At 32.1% G+C, this 18,889-nt stretch overlaps 1 protein-coding gene across 11 annotated transcripts in view; it reads right to left on the bottom strand.

The window, feature by feature from the left end:
- The window catches only part of LOC143072107 (ankyrin repeat and death domain-containing protein 1A-like), a 56,908-nt gene that overhangs the window by 25,074 nt on the left and 12,945 nt on the right, over positions 1-18,889 (bottom strand). The window contains exons 1-2 of one of the 11 annotated variants that reach the window (XM_076246904.1): positions 18,437-18,455; positions 8,296-8,372 (exon numbers count right to left, since the gene is read on the bottom strand). The exons of 3 other annotated variants lie outside the window; for them this stretch is intronic. In XM_076246904.1, the coding sequence (XP_076103019.1) occupies positions 8,296-8,353 (58 nt within the window). In that variant the 5' untranslated portion in view covers positions 8,354-8,372; positions 18,437-18,455. Of the gene's footprint in view, positions 1-818; positions 865-5,745; positions 6,038-8,295; positions 8,373-13,837; positions 14,107-14,172; positions 14,189-18,436; positions 18,631-18,889 lie in introns of those variants that run through there. 7 more of the 11 variants (XM_076246903.1, XM_076246902.1, XM_076246905.1 and 4 more) reach the window with 7 other exon arrangements.

Genomic DNA, 18,889 nt, shown 5'->3' on the forward strand with positions numbered 1-18,889 from the left:
AAAATAAAAAATACAACGCATTAATTTAAACAAGTCGCGTGCCCGTGTTAAATGTTTTTATTCGTTTTTTGTTGCTGGTACATTGTACATATTCCATATCCTATATGGAAAAAATAAGTTTAAGGAAAGCTTTTATTGGTAAAAAATGAATTTGAAAAAAAGAATGTAAGGATAATATATATGAAACAATTGCTCTCTCAGTTGTTGTTGCATAAATAGAAAATAAACAAAAAAGAAGAAATACAAAACAAATCAATTCAGATGTCAGCTAGGATTTGGAAAATACAACATCGCTTTCTAGCTTATGTCAACTTAGAACAATAAGATTAACCTTAATGAGACTGAAATAAGATAGTATATGAGAATGGTATTAAGCTGTAAATGCCTTAAATCGACTATGTGCATTTAGTGTATAATTCTATATAAATACAAGTTGATATCAAGCTGTATGCATTATAAATGATAAATAAGAATTAAATAGGCGAACCCAAACATATACATTTTCTGCATTTTACCTATGTGTTGTCTTATATGAGTATTGAAAAAATAATCATATACTACCCAAGATTTTAAGAAATGCATACTTATTCCAATACATATTTTTTTTCAAATACTGTAATACCATGTCGGTTCCAACAGCGAATAACAATATAACCCCACCTTTCCCCGCCATAATAATAATGTTAAAAATGCGATTTGAACAGGTTATGTTATGGAAATTAAAAGCCATATAAAAATTCAAAACATGACAATTGTAAGAGACATATTCAACATATGCAATAAAGATAAAAACGTGAAATCAATATAAAAACACTTACTAAATTCTCTATTTGATGCATGTGACCACATATTCATATCCAATAAAACAATAGATTTTACATCTAAGTCCCCAGTAGTAAACTGTAGTAAGACATCGTATTGAGTAGTCCTTATGGTATTGAAAAACCTATTCTGATTGACTGATTTGATGCAAGACACTTTCGTTCGTAAAGTCGTTAATTCTACTGACAAGTGTGTGTTTCAGACATAACATATATAGCTGTTGTTTTCACTAGAATTGAGATAATTGCTTTGAAAATATGGAAACGGATTTAGAGTAGAATGTACGGATTTGACACAAAGCGCTGTCAGCAACGAAGCTGTACTTTATGGGAAATGTGGCAGTTCTGTATAGTTTTATTTTTCCAACTGTTAAATCAAGTATCCAGTAATTAGCCGGGTAAGATGACAATTTACTTAGAATTCAGAAAATCAATATCTGATTCGTTGGGGAAATAATTAATTTTTTTTTTTTTTTTTTATAAAAAATGTGTTCCATTCTGTTTATCAATTTGATTGCGTTTGCATAGCTTTTACCTGTTGCAATATGCCATCTGTAGCATAATAATTTGTTATGGATTGATAGTGCAGTTTATTTAACAATTTTCAAGTTTAAATGTGGCGTATAATTTCCACAAACTTCAAGCAAAGATAATTAAATTTTGCATTTTAAGTTAAGAGTTGCATTCATTATATTCTACTTTTACACAAACATGTATGCGTAACATTTTTAAAGTCATAAGAAACCTTAAATTAAAAAAAAATAATGCATATGTTTTTTATAACTCAATGGATAGTATTCACCATTAAACTTATATAGTACTACATATACTCTGAAGAAAATTCTTTATCTGATTGTACATGTTAAACACGTGCTCAATATCCATGCTTTTTTGTCTATTGTTGACAAACAGGGCACAATCGTTAAACTTCGGCTTCAAAACACGAACTTTAATTACCTGCCATATTTTCACAACACTGACCGATTGAAAAAAAAAATTGACGATTATACGAAATTTATTCGAAAAAAATGATAAAATAGTGCACAGAAGACTAAGTTTATGATGTTTGTATGCATTGGTTCAAGAATTGGAATAACATTATTTTTCACCGGTGACACGTTTCTTATGACTTTAAGGTCTTGGTTGAAATAAAAGACTATAATAAGAGATTTATAACGGAGACATCAGAGCTATCGCATATGATAGTCACGGTGTATCAATCAACATTCGAATCGGAAACTGCACACGACATTATCCGTAAGTACTCTTATATATGAGGGTCTCGGTGTGGTTTACAAACCGAAAATACTACGCCATGCCTACTGGAAATCGACCCGAAAAAAAGAAGAAGAGAAAAATAAGCAAAAAAAACTATAAGAAAGGTGTGCCAAATTAAAAAGAAAGGAAAATGATGACAAAAAATATTTTAAACATCGAAATGGCACAAAGATATTAAAGAATACTAGTACAGTAATGACGACCAACCCACCAAGACCCTTATGTATTTATGTATTAATTTGATATAGATAATTTAAGAATGAATCATTATCAATAAGTCAATGATGCTGAAATATGCTTCACACCAATACTTAACTGTAAATACAAATAATGTTAAAAATAACAGATAATAGTTTTGTTGTATTAAGCTCATACTCCTGTATTTGACTTATATCATGTTTGTATGACTCCAAGTGCTACGCCACTTTAGAAATACAACTGCGAGGTCATCAACAAATTACTGATTACATCAAGTCTTCTAACCTTTTGTGACTAGATTGTCCATTATCAATTGGCAGATGTTATCCGACGCTTCAATGAGGTGGTTTGATAGAACGTATGTCTATAGACAAGAGTAAATTTATTGTAGAAAGAAGTTACATTGGATAAAAATCGATGAGACAGCAACCCAACTGGCGACATAAGATATGTCAGGCTGTGTGCTGGTGGTTGATCCACAGGGCAGTAGTATGCGTCTAGTGTGGTTGTTTTTTTTTTATGAAAGGCTGCTGCCGCTGGCTAGCTTAAATATGTGAGCGAAGAGCGAGCCGAGTGAGTAAGCCTCTCCTGCCAGTACATAACCTCTACACTGTCAAGACTTCTACAGTGCCTTCCCGCGACTGCACATGGTAACTGAGATCTAGTATCTCAGGCTTTACTGTAGAGGATCTTGGAGCAGCAAGGGCCCTTAAGATGCAGAGTGTAGGCCTACCAGCGTGTGGACACACCCTTACTCTCATTAACCTTGTCCCAACTATGGGTAAATAGCCGGTTAGATGAAGATCGTTAACCAAGGAAGGAAATTTATCTAGGAGAAAGAAAACTCTGAAATAAAAACGGGCAGATAATGGTTCGTTAGCCTTGGTCGGCAACTTATCTAAAGGTAGGAAACCTCGACAAAAAAATCCCTGGCCCTCCAAGTAGGGGGTTCGGCATAAGGCTAACAACTCTTTTCTGTAAAAAGAATTAAGTTACGGAAACAGAAACAAAGGAATCCTTTGTTGCTGCCCTACATGCCGATGGCATACCGGGCAGTAAGTAAGTAAGTAAGTAAGTAAGTAATATGTTAGGCTATCTGGACCATGTATAAGTTTCTGCTGGTATGTCTTTTTTCTCTGTTCGTTCTAAACCTGCATGAAATACTTGCCACTGAACGCAACCAAAAATTGACCGATGCTTTCTCCGGAGGAGTTAGAATTGGTGGTGAATTTGGTCTGTTGTACAGTGCGGTACTTTTGGATATTTATGTTAACTCCTGTGTTCGAATTCTGTATCAGTTTTGCGGTCTACACATGTACAAATGCCATGTGTCTTTACAATATGTCAAGCTCTAAATAGAAAACAAGAACAGACCCAAAACGATTTTTTTAATCAAAAGAAGAAATACTGCTGTTGGCATACCTATATCAGAACTCTTTCAGGTTATTTTTTAAACGAGAAAAAGAAATGTGTCGTTTAATTGTTTTCCAATAAATTAACGTGTTCAGTATAAGGATGGATATTACTATACACGATTATGGGCTCAAGGGAGATAATAAAATCCAACACTGCTTTGGCAATTAGCAATATCAATATTGAATATTGTTTATAAAAGTACTTCCCGTTTCATGTCTGCGACTGTGCATTGTACAATATGTATCACACACTTTCTATGATACACAAGAGCATTGGTTGTCTTTTTGATGTCTATGCAACTGGTAAAATCAAATGTACAGATTTTATTTTCGTCTAAGCTAATTGTTGGTATGGCGTCATAAAATGTCACTGCTTATATTTTAAAAGCATTTACTAGGTGACGAATCAATCGTTTCCATTGAGTTTTAATGTTGAGATTCAAGCATTGCTTTGGACTTTTCATAACCTAATGAAATGTCATGTAAAACACAAGACAATCATTATTTCATATATTCCCTGTAATTATCTAAATTCACTGTTGATATCTGCATGTGTCACAAACTATAGCACTTTAACAGCGTTTAATTTAATATTAAAGGAGAAGGAACGCAATAAAGCCTCATTTGGCCATCCCAGGATTTTAAATACACAAACTGAATCAACAGTGGTATCATAAGCAATGAAATGTGTAAGGTGTATGTTCGCTGCTTGTACATAATGTGTAACCTTAAGAATCGAACACTATCGTAAATGTTTATTCATAGCGGTTAGAGACTTAAGACTTGTCGCTACATTCTAGAATTGACTAAATAATTCATGCTTTTATCGCTAACATGATAAAATCTTTAAAAGGAAACTCAAACTTAAAACAAAGTATAATATGCGTGTATTTTGTAATTGATTTTATATAAATATTACAAACCGAGTAAAAGATTTGAATCTTTCTCGAGTTGGACTAATTTATAAGTTGGATGGCATTTGCCGTTTTATAAGCTGATTCTTTATTGTTATATCTTTCATGTATACATTTACTGTCTTGTTTTACTGACCTGCATGTATCGTCTAGAAAAAAAGGTGATTGTATAAAGTACATTTACACCAAAAATCATGTGTGTCAGAGTTACGATTGTTAAAATAAAAGTGTTAATGTTCTGGATTGCATATATTCAATATGCAAAACAGAACAAGAATGTGTCAACAGTACACTATCATTTTGTATGTTCAGTGGACCGTGAACTTGGAGTAAAACATATTTGACATATAAATTAGAAAGATCATATCATAGGGAATATGTGTAAAAGTTTCAAGTTGAATGGACTTCATCAAAAACTACCTTGACCAAAAACTGTAACCTGAAGCGGCACAGACGGACAAACGAATGGACGGACGGACGGGGCTAACGAACGCAGAGACCAGAAAATATAATGTCCCTCTACTATCGTAGATGGGGCATAAAAATAAGAGGGAAGAGTGAAAACTAATCCTAGAAAAAGCTATGTCATTCCAGACATGGTATAGACAATTACTTTTCATTCCAGACTTGTTTCAGGCAAGAACTTTATCGTGTCATTCTGGATTTTTTTCATAAATCGTAGATGCCCTATTTTATATGCACATGCAGTTTGTTCTTTTCCAGTATACATGTACCCAGTAAATCTAATCCAAAAAAACTATAACATAAAACTACAATATACCTTTAACACTTCCGGCGAACCATTCTACGTTTGTATGTCACATGTTAAATCGACATTTTTTTCCTTAAATTTACTTGGGTGTAATCAAAAGGCGTCTTCCAAAATTCCAAAATTGGATTACCAAAACATTTTATTCTTTTTAAAAAATCAGACCATTTTTACAAGAATCTCAGATTTTTCACTTTACATGTAGGCTATCATTATCAATCTGATCGACATACTGGTCTTGTATCTACGCATTGTTAGCCAAGCATGAACAAAATGATCTGTATAGAAATCAAGATTGCATTGTTATAAATAGAAAAGATTGGCTGATGATATTTGATGGTTTTACTTACTATGGTCCTCGAATAGTGTGTGCCACATGATGATACTTCCGTGTAACAAATATTCATTTCTCTATAGATAAAGTCACTGTGTTAAAATTATGTGTAGAAAAATCAAAATTTGTATATATATATATATATATATATCGATCCAATTAAATTTTCCAAATTTCATCAAAACCAGCATGAAATATTATTGTATAAGGCAGATGAATGCTGTCACATTGGTGTGACATAAACGGTCCAATAACAGTTATCATTCAAAAACCGAATACTAGTAATAAAATAATTTGTATGCTTGAAAAAATCACAATCTAGCTGTTATTGTAACATAAGAAATGGAATATCACGTTATGAAAATCAGGCAGGGTTAATTGGAGATTATACCGATTAATTTGTAAAACCTGTGACACACAAGTATAATAATTAATACTACATGTATATAAAATATCAATGGATAATTTATTATATGTCACACAAAAGAAAATCAATTTAACGAATTTAGTGAATGTTCCCCCATTTTTTAAAGGGGTTTCTGATAGGATAACTACATGTTGTATGTTTTTAACAATTGTAAAATATATTTAAAAAAGATTTAAAAAGACCAAATTAAACTTTGGGGTAAAATATCAAAATAAAATTGAGTCTGACTCAGTAAAAAACAAAAAGAGCAAAAAGTCAGAGGTTTAAATCCATTTAAGGGATCTTCTAAATGCATGATTCAATAAACATCAGCTTTTATATTCGCTCTCTATCAAATATCCAGATCAATGACACTATAGACGAAAGACAGCGGTATTAATTTTGTATCAATTAAACTGTGACTCTTATTTGTCCAAAACACATGTTGGCAATTATTTATCCAGCCAAACAACCATTTATCTCAATTAACCATATTAGAAACAATTGTAGTCTGCCCAGACGATCTTTATTGAATTTCATTTCGCAATGTAGATATTAAATTTATTTTAGGAATTCTATTTCATACCAAAATTGGATCTCATTTTTCCTTAATGCAAACTTGACACCTTAATACTGTTTTCTTCGCAATTCTGGATTTAACTTCATCAAGGACTCTAAAATAAAAACTTTGAAAGCCAAATCTATATGTTTTTGTAGTTTTCCTAGTATGACTTTATAGATATAGGAAGATGTGGCATGAGTGCCAATGAGACAACTCTCCATCCAAGTAATAATTTATAAAAGTAAGTCATTATATGTCAAGGTACTGCCTTCAACACGGAGCCTTGGTTCACACCGAACAGCAAGCTATAAAGGGCTCCAAAAATTACTAGTGTAAAACCATTCAAACGGGAGAACCAACGGTCTAATCTATATAAAAACGAGAAACGAGAATCACGTATAAACTACATAAACAGACGACAACCATTGTTCATCAGATAACTGACTTAGGACAGGTGCAAACATTTGCGTGATATTTGAAAAAAAGTAGATGTGGTACTATAGCCAACGAGACAACTATCCACTAGAGTCAAAATGGTGTGTATGCAACTAGATACAATATATCACCGTCAGAAATGAGCAAATCAAACTTATACTGTAAAGTCAGCTATTGTTGGTTCATGCAAGTTGATTTAAAATCGTTTCCAATTGCCTCTTAAGTTTAACAATTACATCATAATACTTCGTACAATAAAATTATAAAGTTGGATTAAATTGTTTATTTTGAAATGGCTATCTACAGGACCTTATTTTTCAGTCCCATGGGACGCACAATAGAGTTTAACATACAATTGCTAGCTGTTGGTATTTGAACATGTTGAAGAACACTCTATACTCTCTATCACATGAAAATTTTTCACGATAGTTGCGAGGGGGTGATGCAGTAGCTTGAATAGTTCTTATGTTGGCGAGTTACACCAGGTTCGCTTAACTGTTTCAATTGTCGCTCGCGGTAACATAGCGTCGACTAAGATCGTTTAATCTTTCAACATTTCTATAAGAATCCATATATACTGATACCAAAAATTTATAAAAATAACAAAAATGTCTTTAACGGTCGCATAGTGGCAAACATCTTCTCTGGCTAAGGGTTACGATCAACTTCCCTCCTCAGAAAAGGGTTACAACCCACTTCCCTTCTCAGAGGAGGGAAGTGGATCGTAACACTTAGCTAGCGAAGATGAGTGGCAAAGAAATTAGAAATATCGAAGGCAATGCCGTCTTTAGCATCATTTCGAAAAGCGTACACCTACATGTAACTTGAATTTATAATTTGTCGTCAAACGCCTTTTAACGTTTAATCTGTAAAAAAAGATCAATGTGCATTTGGCTTTAGCCTCTGAAACATAAAACAATGGGGGAAAATAATATCATATTAAAAAGTAACCCGCGAAAAACGATTTTTTTAATTATTTAATGATTGGTCTGTAAATTTTAAAAATTATGATCACCTATCCACAATAAAAAAAAAACATTGATAAAGATTTCAATTAAGATATTCACAATTCGAAAGGATACCCTCGAGTAGTATTGTTTCAATCTGATATTCAACAAGGAAAGCGACACACATAACAACGAGAAATAATTCAAAATACCTACAGATTTCAACGGCGCCCTCTCTATCAACCTCGTCCTTCGTAAGAACTATGGAACTCATGTTGTGTATGTCCGTACACCTAAAACGTTATAATAACATTAAACGGCTAAAGAATATGGCATAATTTAATTTATTTACATTTGGGAATACACGTATCTATCTGTCTTAGGTACCTTTTCTTTAATAAACGTAATGTTAAATGTATTTTTGCGTGCTGAAAACCCCACGAGAGCGTTTATTATATAGTTACGTCTACATATAGCCGAGAAGATCAATCCAGACAATATTATTTATTGTCGGAGAGAAAAGAAAGCTATTTCCAACTTATTAACCTTTATATAATACTTATTAACACAAATACACACTATGGGAAAGTCAATAGAGTTTACTGGGTGAACGAACGTTTAATCGGAGGGTAGCATACCGTATGTATTGTAGTTACGGTACTAGTATGTAGAGTAATAAAATGCTTCGAACCACAATTTGTAGCATGGAAACATCGAGAAATCAATAAATCAGTTTTATATACCATAAAAGAGCATAAATTTGATGATAGATATCGAGACCCTGTATTATAACAGCAATCATGCAGTCAAAAAGACTCGTACAACCCGAATTACGAACTCGCCTACGAAAAAAGGACAATGCAACCTACAGACTTGAGCTTTTTTTGTATTTGCCAACCATTTCTTTTCCCGTGCTCAAATATACGTTTCACCAATGCTGCCAGGCTTAACTTTTCTCTGATTTTACTTTTTTATTGCAGCAAAACATACGATTTTCAAAGTAAAAGTTGAATGATACCCCGGTTGTAGATATGTATCCTACCTTGGTTATCTTCTTATTACAGTGAGTTGACTGTTAGTGTTGCTCTCCACCAATTGCAACTCATTCAAAATTTTGACCAAATTGCAATTTGTTTTATTAAACCAAATTGTCCAACTGGTCAGAAAATTGAACAAATTGTTCAGTCAAAATGTGAATGTGCAAGGTGATAAAATAAAATATACTTACAATCCTATAAGACTTTTAGACCCCGTTCACACTAGGACATTTTTATCGATTTAAACTAGACCGGTTCACTTTAGATCGGTTAAAGGGCTAATGTGAACGCATTGAATCGATCTTCAATCGGTCTAAACTAAAACACCAAAATAGGTAGTTTAGTTTGAATCGATCTAAAGTAAACCGATCTTACTTTAGATGTGAACGCAGAGATCGGTTTAAACTAGTACGATTGAATCGAAAATAACGTATGCGCATGTACCGCGGCAAAACTATATCAGAGGTTCGTTATTTCTCTGTTAAAAGACCTTTAAAACAAACTGTAAACATGTTGTCTTCGCCATAGCATAGATTTGCGAAATCTGTGTCTTCTATGTTGATTTGTTTTCTTTGCGGGAACCGCAGTATTTCCGGCGTCGTGTTGTAACTTCGTTGCTACAGTCATTTTTTTCAAAATTAAAGAAAACGCCAGTATCAAAATTTTAAATTGTGATTCAAGAGAAACAATAACTTTATCCAATTTTGTTTTCCAAGTGTGTGTATCAGTGTATCAGCACACGAATTTGATAAATCAATTCTATTTATACACAGTGTTTACAGTTTTACGGGCAAAAAGGTTAGATCGATTGTGTTTTTAATTGTAGTGTGAACGCAGTGGTTCATATTAGACCGATAGAGATCGATATGATTAAAGATAATGTGAACGCTAACTGGTTTTATTTAGATCGATTCAAATTAGATCGTTAAAATAAAATGCTAGTGTGAACATGGTCTAACTCCACTTTAATGATGTTGTGACAAAATTAGTTGATCAGTTTGTATAGTTATATTATATTCATTTCCATGCTGAAGGGGAACTGTTTATTTTGAATTGCTATTAAATTGTCCAAACTAAGCTTTCATATAGTTTTTCTTTCTAAAAGTATTCTATATTTTTAAGAATCAGATATCATTTTAAATAAAACATCATATATTCAGTAAAATATGTGTGAAATAACAATATGCTATTGATAAATTTTCAGGGGAGATAACCTAAAATATTATTCTTTTGAATAAAGACTTTTTGAAAGAAAAGTTATTATCTCCCCCATGGAAACTTCCTACAAACATATATTGCAATTTTACACATATTTTACTGAATATGAAATGTTTTAATTCACATAATGTCTGATTCTTATAAATATAGAATACTTTTTTGAATTGCTATTAAATTGTCCAAACTAAGCTTTCATATAGTTTTTCTTTCTAAAAGTATTCTATCTATAATACTAAAATTACGAGGTCGAATTTGTCAGCCTTCATCACGTAAAAACGACGAATAAAAAAATTCAACTTTATATATAACTAATATAGTACAAAGGTGTAGATTAAAAATTACACCACTCCAGGCCCTTTTGTTTTCCACGTAATTAATATTGCCAATAATTAAGAAGTTCCGGGTCAAGTCCGATACCGATACCAATAGTATATTCACCTGTTACCGATTACCTTATCTGTACGTTACGCATCTGACAGGCGCACCACCAAACGGTGTATTAAGGATTAATATGTTACATGTATATAGTATTACACGGGTCATAATCACAGGGTTGACACTACTTAATTGTCAAATTGTTACCTATTGTAGTATTTTAATCAGTTAGGCTTTCTAAGATAACAATACGAATACTAAAAATCTGGACTAAAATAAGGCGTATAGGTACAGTTTTCAATTTGTTAGCGGGCATGACGTAAAACAGCGAATCAAAGAATTCAACTTTATTTATGACTAATATAGGACAATGCTGTTGATTAAAAAGTACTCCATTCAAGGACCTTTTGTTTTCCAAATAATTAATATTATCAATAATTGATAAGTTCCAGTTCGACGGGTTCAAACAGAAAGATTTGAAAGCGGAGAAAACTGTGTATCTTATAATCGGCATGACTTTATCAAATGACAATACTAATACTAAAATAAGGTTATAATAGTTATATACTTTAATTCAGTCACGGACCTGCGATATCACGGGTGTGTTCTAGTATTTATAAGAATCAGACATTATGTGAATTAAAACATTTCATATTCAGTAAAATATGTGTAAAATTGCAATATATGTTTGTAGGAAGTTTCCATGGGGGAGATAATAACTTTTCTTTCAAAAAGCCTTTATTCAAAAGAATAATATTTTGGGTTATCTCCCCTGAAAATTTATCAATAGCATATTGTTATTTCACACATATTTTACTGAATATGTGATGTTTTATTTAAAATGATATCTGATTCTTATAAATATAGAATACTTTTAGAAAGAAAAACTATATGAAAGCTTAGTTTGGACAATTTAATAGCAATTCAAAATAAACAGTTCCCCTTCAGCATGGAAATGAATATAATATAACTATACAAACTGATCAACTAATTTTGTCACAACATCATTAAAGTGGAGTTAAAGTCTTATAGGATTGTAAGTATATTTTATTTTATCACCTTGCACTTTCATGACTTGGCTGTGGTTTTCTTCAGCAGTTGGTTCAAATTTCTGACCAGTTGAACAATTTGATTTTAAAAAACAAATTGCAATTTGGTCAAAATTTTGAATGAGTTGCAATTGGTGGAGAGCAACACTAACAGTCAACTCACTGTAAATGTTATTTTGCAGCAAGCCTTTTGTTAAAAAAAAATATATAGCATTTACTTAATACCAACGAAATGTGTATAATCATATAGTCTTATGTTATTATGACAATTATATATGAATGCTTTAAGCTACTACGGATTATTATTGAAATAGTTAGTTCGTCTGGGGAACGCGCAGTAAACGGTAGCCATTAAATATACTCATATGGGGCAGTGAGAGTCGTTGTAATTGAATAATTTGTTACATATTCACTATAAACTTGACTAAATAAGTCCTTATGAGATCAAGTTTAAAAGCAAGCCAATCAAATGAATTTTTTACACTAGAATGCATTTGGACATACATTTGTACAACCTTTTTTTTTTTTTAGATTTTACTAACAGTATTTACGAAAAACAACAACCTTATCATTTTTGCACTCGATTATTTATTGGACAACTTACAGACATACATGTTTATAGAACCAACTATTCTTTAGGGCGCTGCTGTAATAAGTTGACTCGTTGACAATGTCATAATGTAATAAATAATGTTATAATGTAATAAATATTGATACAACTTACAAGAAGATCACCAACTATATTTACATGTATGGCTATAATAAGATGACAACAATTAATCGAAACTGAACAGTATTCCTGTCACCGCTACGATTGTCCCATTGTAGTGTATAGGGAATCCCAAAGATCGAAAAAAAATCTTGGGTTGTTTAACCTGGGATATTAAATGACTACGAAGTTGGTATTTGCTGCATTATTTTTCTGCAGTATACTTCATTCAGCTGTTAAAACCAAAACTAGTTTCTTCATGTAAAACACCAGCGCGCCTTCAGAAAGGAGATAGTCAATCTGATTCTTCCTTTAAGAAAGAGTTATGTGCCTTTGCTAGTTTAATCGTCCGTGTAATATTTCATAGACAGAGGTGTTTATTTTTATGTTCGAGGTGTTAACACACTCACGAATGAACCGCTTGTCTAAAAATTGCAAGAACTATTTTCTACTAGACGATAGGCAAACAATAATGAACAAACAAACAAATAATAGCGTTGTTCCTCAGCTAACATAATACCACACTGAGAACGTGCACATTACATAATGAACCAGGTATCAAGCTAAATAAATCGGTGCATTACGTTTGCACGCATTACCACTACATTTGCGCGCAAACGTAGTGCGCCCAAATAAACAAACCAATAAAGAACAGGTACAATGTACCAAGGTTAGTAAATAACCTATAGATATTAGAACTAAGACTTTCTAGCAGAGAAATTAGATATGGTGAACTTGGAACTGTTTTCGTACTTTACAGGTTTTTACAGTACTAACCAACAGACATGTCCAATGGTAACACAAACACACATTTCTACTAGAAGCAGTGTTGGAAGCAATCATACTTAAAAAAATCAAATCAGACCTTCTTAGGCATAATGATTACGTCTACATCCGACAACAAAATAAAAAGATACACATGAAAAAAATGTCACAATTACGTTTTTGAAAATGTCAGTTATAGCACTATAAAATGCAAAAATAGAAAATTGCTATCTCGATATAGGAAAAAGTATATTCAACGAGTTTCAAATTACTTTGGTTTGGACAAGTTGCAAAACCCGAAGTATAAACTTATGTAACGGTATTCAAAAATCGAGAATAACATTAAGTTAAAAAAAAATAGCATGGGTGACGTATTTTTCAGTGTCGTATCTTTTAGTAAATCGGAATACTACTATCATTGTTGAACGAAATAAAGATAAATATCATCTAAAAAATCATATTTAAAATGTTTCATTTTTTTTTTATGTATAAAAAAAAACAGTGAAGATGTTAACTTCGTTGATAAACTGACCTAATTATTATATTATTTTTGTTTTGTACATTTCTGTTACATATATATTGTTATCTTCTTATTCTATACTCACTGAATTTGTAAGAAAGCCTATGAGACCACATGATGTCAAAAAATATAAATCTATTTTCACAGCTTTTTGGTTTATCTAAAATAACGAATCTTTATAATCCTTTGCACCTTTTGATATTTATTTTATCCTCAAACAATATGAAAAATAACCTTTATCCTGCATGCATATGTATTATATTTTAGTGTTTAGCATCCGTACACGCATTAATTTAACATGTATTTGTGAACTATGCATTTGTAAAACATGCAGATTTCAGACATATCACTTTGTGAAAATCCATCTGAAATTTCGGTCGGGCTGCTCACAATCAATTTTAAAACATATCATTTACATACATGAATTTCAAATGGCAATATTTTCAATTTTGTCATATTTTATCGTAACTTGTGACAATAAAATATCAAACCAACAAATTAGAAATATAAATGTAAATGCGCCATATGTACTTAAATATGCGACTTGCGATATTTATTTCAGATAATTAAATTGATATTATGCATTCAACTTAAACAAAGGAACAAGGGACATATGTTACATCAACGCACTAAAATTGATTTGTAATTTAATTATAGTTTTCATACTATGATTCAATATAACCGCAAAATGAGAAAAAAACTTGTATCAAGCATGCAGCTTAAAGTGCTTAGTTCTTCGGTAAAACGAACTAAAATTTATTGATTGTATTGACCGTAGCATTGTGCCTCGGTTAATGTTGGCCATTGGTCAACCGAGACTGCGTTTACTTATTGTTTAGTGCCTCCAATGCACTCTATACCTCGGTAAGATTACTCCATCAACTTATTTATGATATACCAGGGAATTTATTGTTTTCAGTCCATTCGGATCTTCATTTCCATCCAATGTCAGTTTGGAATATCCAAAACATGTTGACTTGTAACACATAAACAAAAATTGAAGCACATATCATTCTTGTCTAGAATCAGGGACTTTCTGTACTATAGAAAGTCCCTGCTAGAACATATCCGTCCTTATACAAATTTTGGTGATTAAAAGTCTGGTAACAGAAGGCCAAGAAGTTCATGTAAAGTTTTAGGATGACGGAACAAAATGATAGCAATACGTAGTTCGCAAACATCTTTGGGTCATATAAGCGAAGCATATATCTTGAGGTAACGACAGTTTGCACGAAACAGAAGCAGAATATTAAATGACGAGTTGCCGGTTGCATACCTCTGTTCTACAATAGTTGGCTGGTTGCAGGATAAAGATTTACAAAACTTCGCAACGTTAGCTATTTTTTTCAACATGTTAAATCATTCACTGCTCGTGATGGATGTTTGTTAAAAACAAGATGCGAGGTTAACTTAGACCCTGTTCACACTAGCATTTTTTTTATCGATCTAATTTGAATCGATCTAAATAAAATCATTTAGCGTTCACATTATCTTTAATCATAACGATCTGTATCGGTCTAATATGAACCACTGCGTTCACACTACAATTAAAAACGCAATCGATCTAACCTTTTTGCCCGTAAAACTGTAAACACTGTGTATAAATAGAACTGATTTATCAAATGCATGTGCTGATACACTGATACACACACTTGTAAAAAAAATTGGATAAAGTTATTGTTTCTCTTGAATCACAATTTAAAATTTTGATACTGGTGTTATTGCAGTTTTCTTTAATTTTGAAAAAAATAACTGTAGCAACGAAATTCCAACACGACGCCGGAAATACTGCGGTTCCTGCAAAGAAAAAAAATCAACATACGAAAAGAAGACACAGATTTCGCAAATCTATGCAATGGCGAAGACAATATGTTTACAGTTTGTTTTAAAGGTCTTTTAACAGAGAAATATTGATTAAACAACGAACTTCTGAGATAGTTTTGCCGCTATACATGCACATCGTTATTTTCGATTCAATCGTACTAGTTTAAACCGATCTCTGCGTTCACATCTAAAGTAAGATCGGTTTACTTTAGATCGATTCAAACTAAACTACCTCTTTTGGTGTTTTAGTTTAGACCGATTGAAGATCGATCCAATGCGTTCACATTAGCCCTTAAATCGATCTAATGTGAACCGGTCTAGTTTAAATCGATAAAAATGTCCTAGTGTGAACGGGGTCATTGATATAACTTTAAAAATCTTTCAAGTCATAACATTGCAGATGGCAACTATCGTAGAAGAAAACTGCCCTAAAAAATGAGTAACAAGTCTTCGAGAAATAACGAAAATTATAGCTTCTATAGTAATTTCCTTGTCACAAAATTAAAGCTTTGGCAATACTCTGACAGGCAATTGAATGACAGCGTGTATTTAAGAAGGTTATAAGTATAAGTATATATTATTATTTTCCTCTTGTGGCGATCTATGTTATTTTGCCTAATAGGTTTTCAGTTAAAATCGTTTACTGGACTGTGAAACATGTAAGAAATTACGTCCACGGTTGACTACTAGACAATCGATTGATGGTAATCGACCAACTAGTAATAAGATAATAACAGAATAATTTCAAGCGTCATCTCCTTTACTGTAGAATTCTGCAACGATTATGGTACAGTTTAAAGGAAATCTTTATGGAGATTGACACACATTCCAGAATGGTAAATCAACTATTTCTTTCATTATTTTACATAAATAGGGTCGTTAGTTTTCTCGTTTGAATTGTTTTACATTGTCTTATCGGGGCCTTTTATAGCTCACTATGCGGTATGGGCTTTGCTCATTGTTGAAAGCCGTACGGTGACCTATAGTTGTTAATGTCTGTGTCATTTTGGTCTTTTGTGGATAGTTGTCTTCTTGGCAATCATACCACATCTTCTTTTTTATATGAAAGTTGATTTAAAAATTAATTACACAAAATTATGTAATACATTCACCAATACATTGGCTTTTCAAAGATCTATGAGTAAATAAAGAAGCCAAAATCAAAGAAATATCTGATGGTGACCTTTTATAGCTGTAAAAAAATCTACCACTGTGTATAGTGAATATTGCAAAATAAGCTTTACTGAATTTAAATGCAAAATTATGAATTAACGTACACTGAGGTGGGTTTCTTCTATGAGTTAAATGATTTTACATTAAATGATCGAATGAAAAACAAAATTGAAAGATGAGCAACAATCGAAAAGAACGCCAAAGCAGCCGTGAAAGACGTCAATGTGGCCAGGCAAAGGAAAAGACAATTGACTAATAAAAAAAATGACGTTTTAGGAATCTAGTGGACTATTAGTAATTTTTGATTGTGTGTGCCCCAAAATAAGAATAATGTGACAGCATTGGTTTTGATTTCCATAGAACGTTGTTAACCAATCACAACGCGTTTGAAACCCAGGATATAGTAGATTCTGAAACAGTAAATTGTGGCATAATGTTATCGTCATGTACATGTGCTTCTCGAATACTTGAACTGTAAGCAGGTACATTCCATACCACACGTTGAGGATTCCAAAATCATTCACAGAACGTTTGAAATTCTCAAATTTATAAGGACCCAAAGTAAAACAGCTAAAACCATATAAGGTCAATTTTGCCTCAGGGACTTTCGTCCTTGGTTTCATAACAATTATATAATTTTATAGACTGGAAACTAGTCAGCATGACATGTAATAAGAACAAAGGAAAACAAAGGAAAACATTTACATTAAGAGGAATAGACAACAGGAAACTGATACAGTTCTTTATTACATAACATTTTTCACCAAAAAGTCAATAGCCATAAAATAAAGAAAATTTTTCACAAGCATTTCGTTAAGAGAGTCTTTGCTATTTTAAAAATGTATCGTGTTGAAAATAGTTAGATTTTTTCCCGATAATAAAAACCTGCCAATTATTTGATTATTGCATGGTGAACATGTATATTTACGTTATAATGTAACACAAACATGGGTATATTTAGCTTAATTATATCTATACATGTTTTTGATAGAACCATTGTTTTCAATATTAAAGCAAACACTTTTGGGAACTGTCTTTCAAGTCTTTGTTTTAGCCCAAAAGACTTATTAAAAGGGTACAATCATACTTCAATTGCGCAATTATTGCGTCTGGTATTGACACGAATGATTAATAGTTTGAAACATGACATACAAAAACATCAAGGAAACGAAGAGGTTAAACTAAGAGGTTTTTATTTATCAAAAGAAGGAATTCGTACCATTATGAGAATACAATATCATAACGTTTGACGTATTTTGAACAAACCGTCAGCGACTATTATAACACTTGCTTCTGTCTTATCAGTTGGGATAAATGCAAATTATTGAATAAAATCATCTATAAATAGCAAGCTATGTCAAAGCAAAAGAAAACGTTCCAACTCATTTAAACCTTTTGCAATTACTACACAATCTTCAGAGACCATATATAGGTAAACGTCCATCATCAAATAATAATAAAGGGGATTAACAATTGAATTTACGTGAAACATGCACTGAAGGCAAAGACTAAGTATTGTGAATAGTCTGAAAATGTTTGCTATGTACATTTAAAGAAATTACTGATGTATACTGTCTAAAAAAAGCTAATGGCTGTGATGCACTTTCGTTAAAATACATTCCAAAATTCTACTCCATTGATTGCATTTCATTTTATAATTAAACTGTGGATATATAAAAGGACTTACAGATTTCAGTCTCATCTCCTGGAATATTTGACCACATCTTTTCCAAGGAAACTTCATGAAGAATGAGTTATAATACCCAACGCGTAAGAAAATGAGTGACCATGCTCGTCTGCTTCAAACCAACTGTCATAATGCATGCAAATATAGTATGAAATTTGATATTCACTACTTTGATGGAAGCCATCCATTCATTAAACATTGCTCTAGTATTAATCTATTACAAGTCTGTCATATCTCACAATCAGAAACGTAAATACCGCCATATTGATTTATTGGCTAAGCAAAGCATGGAATCCAATATTCCGGGAAAAGGAAATAAAGTTTCCATGAATTGGTTTTGAAATTTTAGATTCAATTGATTGACTTTTTATTATCTCATAAAATGGATTTATAAATATTTTATTTCCAAACGAAAACAGATTTGCATAGATTAAAATAACTACACGTGTATGC

The sequence above is a fragment of the Mytilus galloprovincialis genome, chromosome 4, assembly GCF_965363235.1.
Source record: "Mytilus galloprovincialis chromosome 4, xbMytGall1.hap1.1, whole genome shotgun sequence".
NCBI classification, from domain to species: domain Eukaryota; kingdom Metazoa; phylum Mollusca; class Bivalvia; order Mytilida; family Mytilidae; genus Mytilus; species Mytilus galloprovincialis.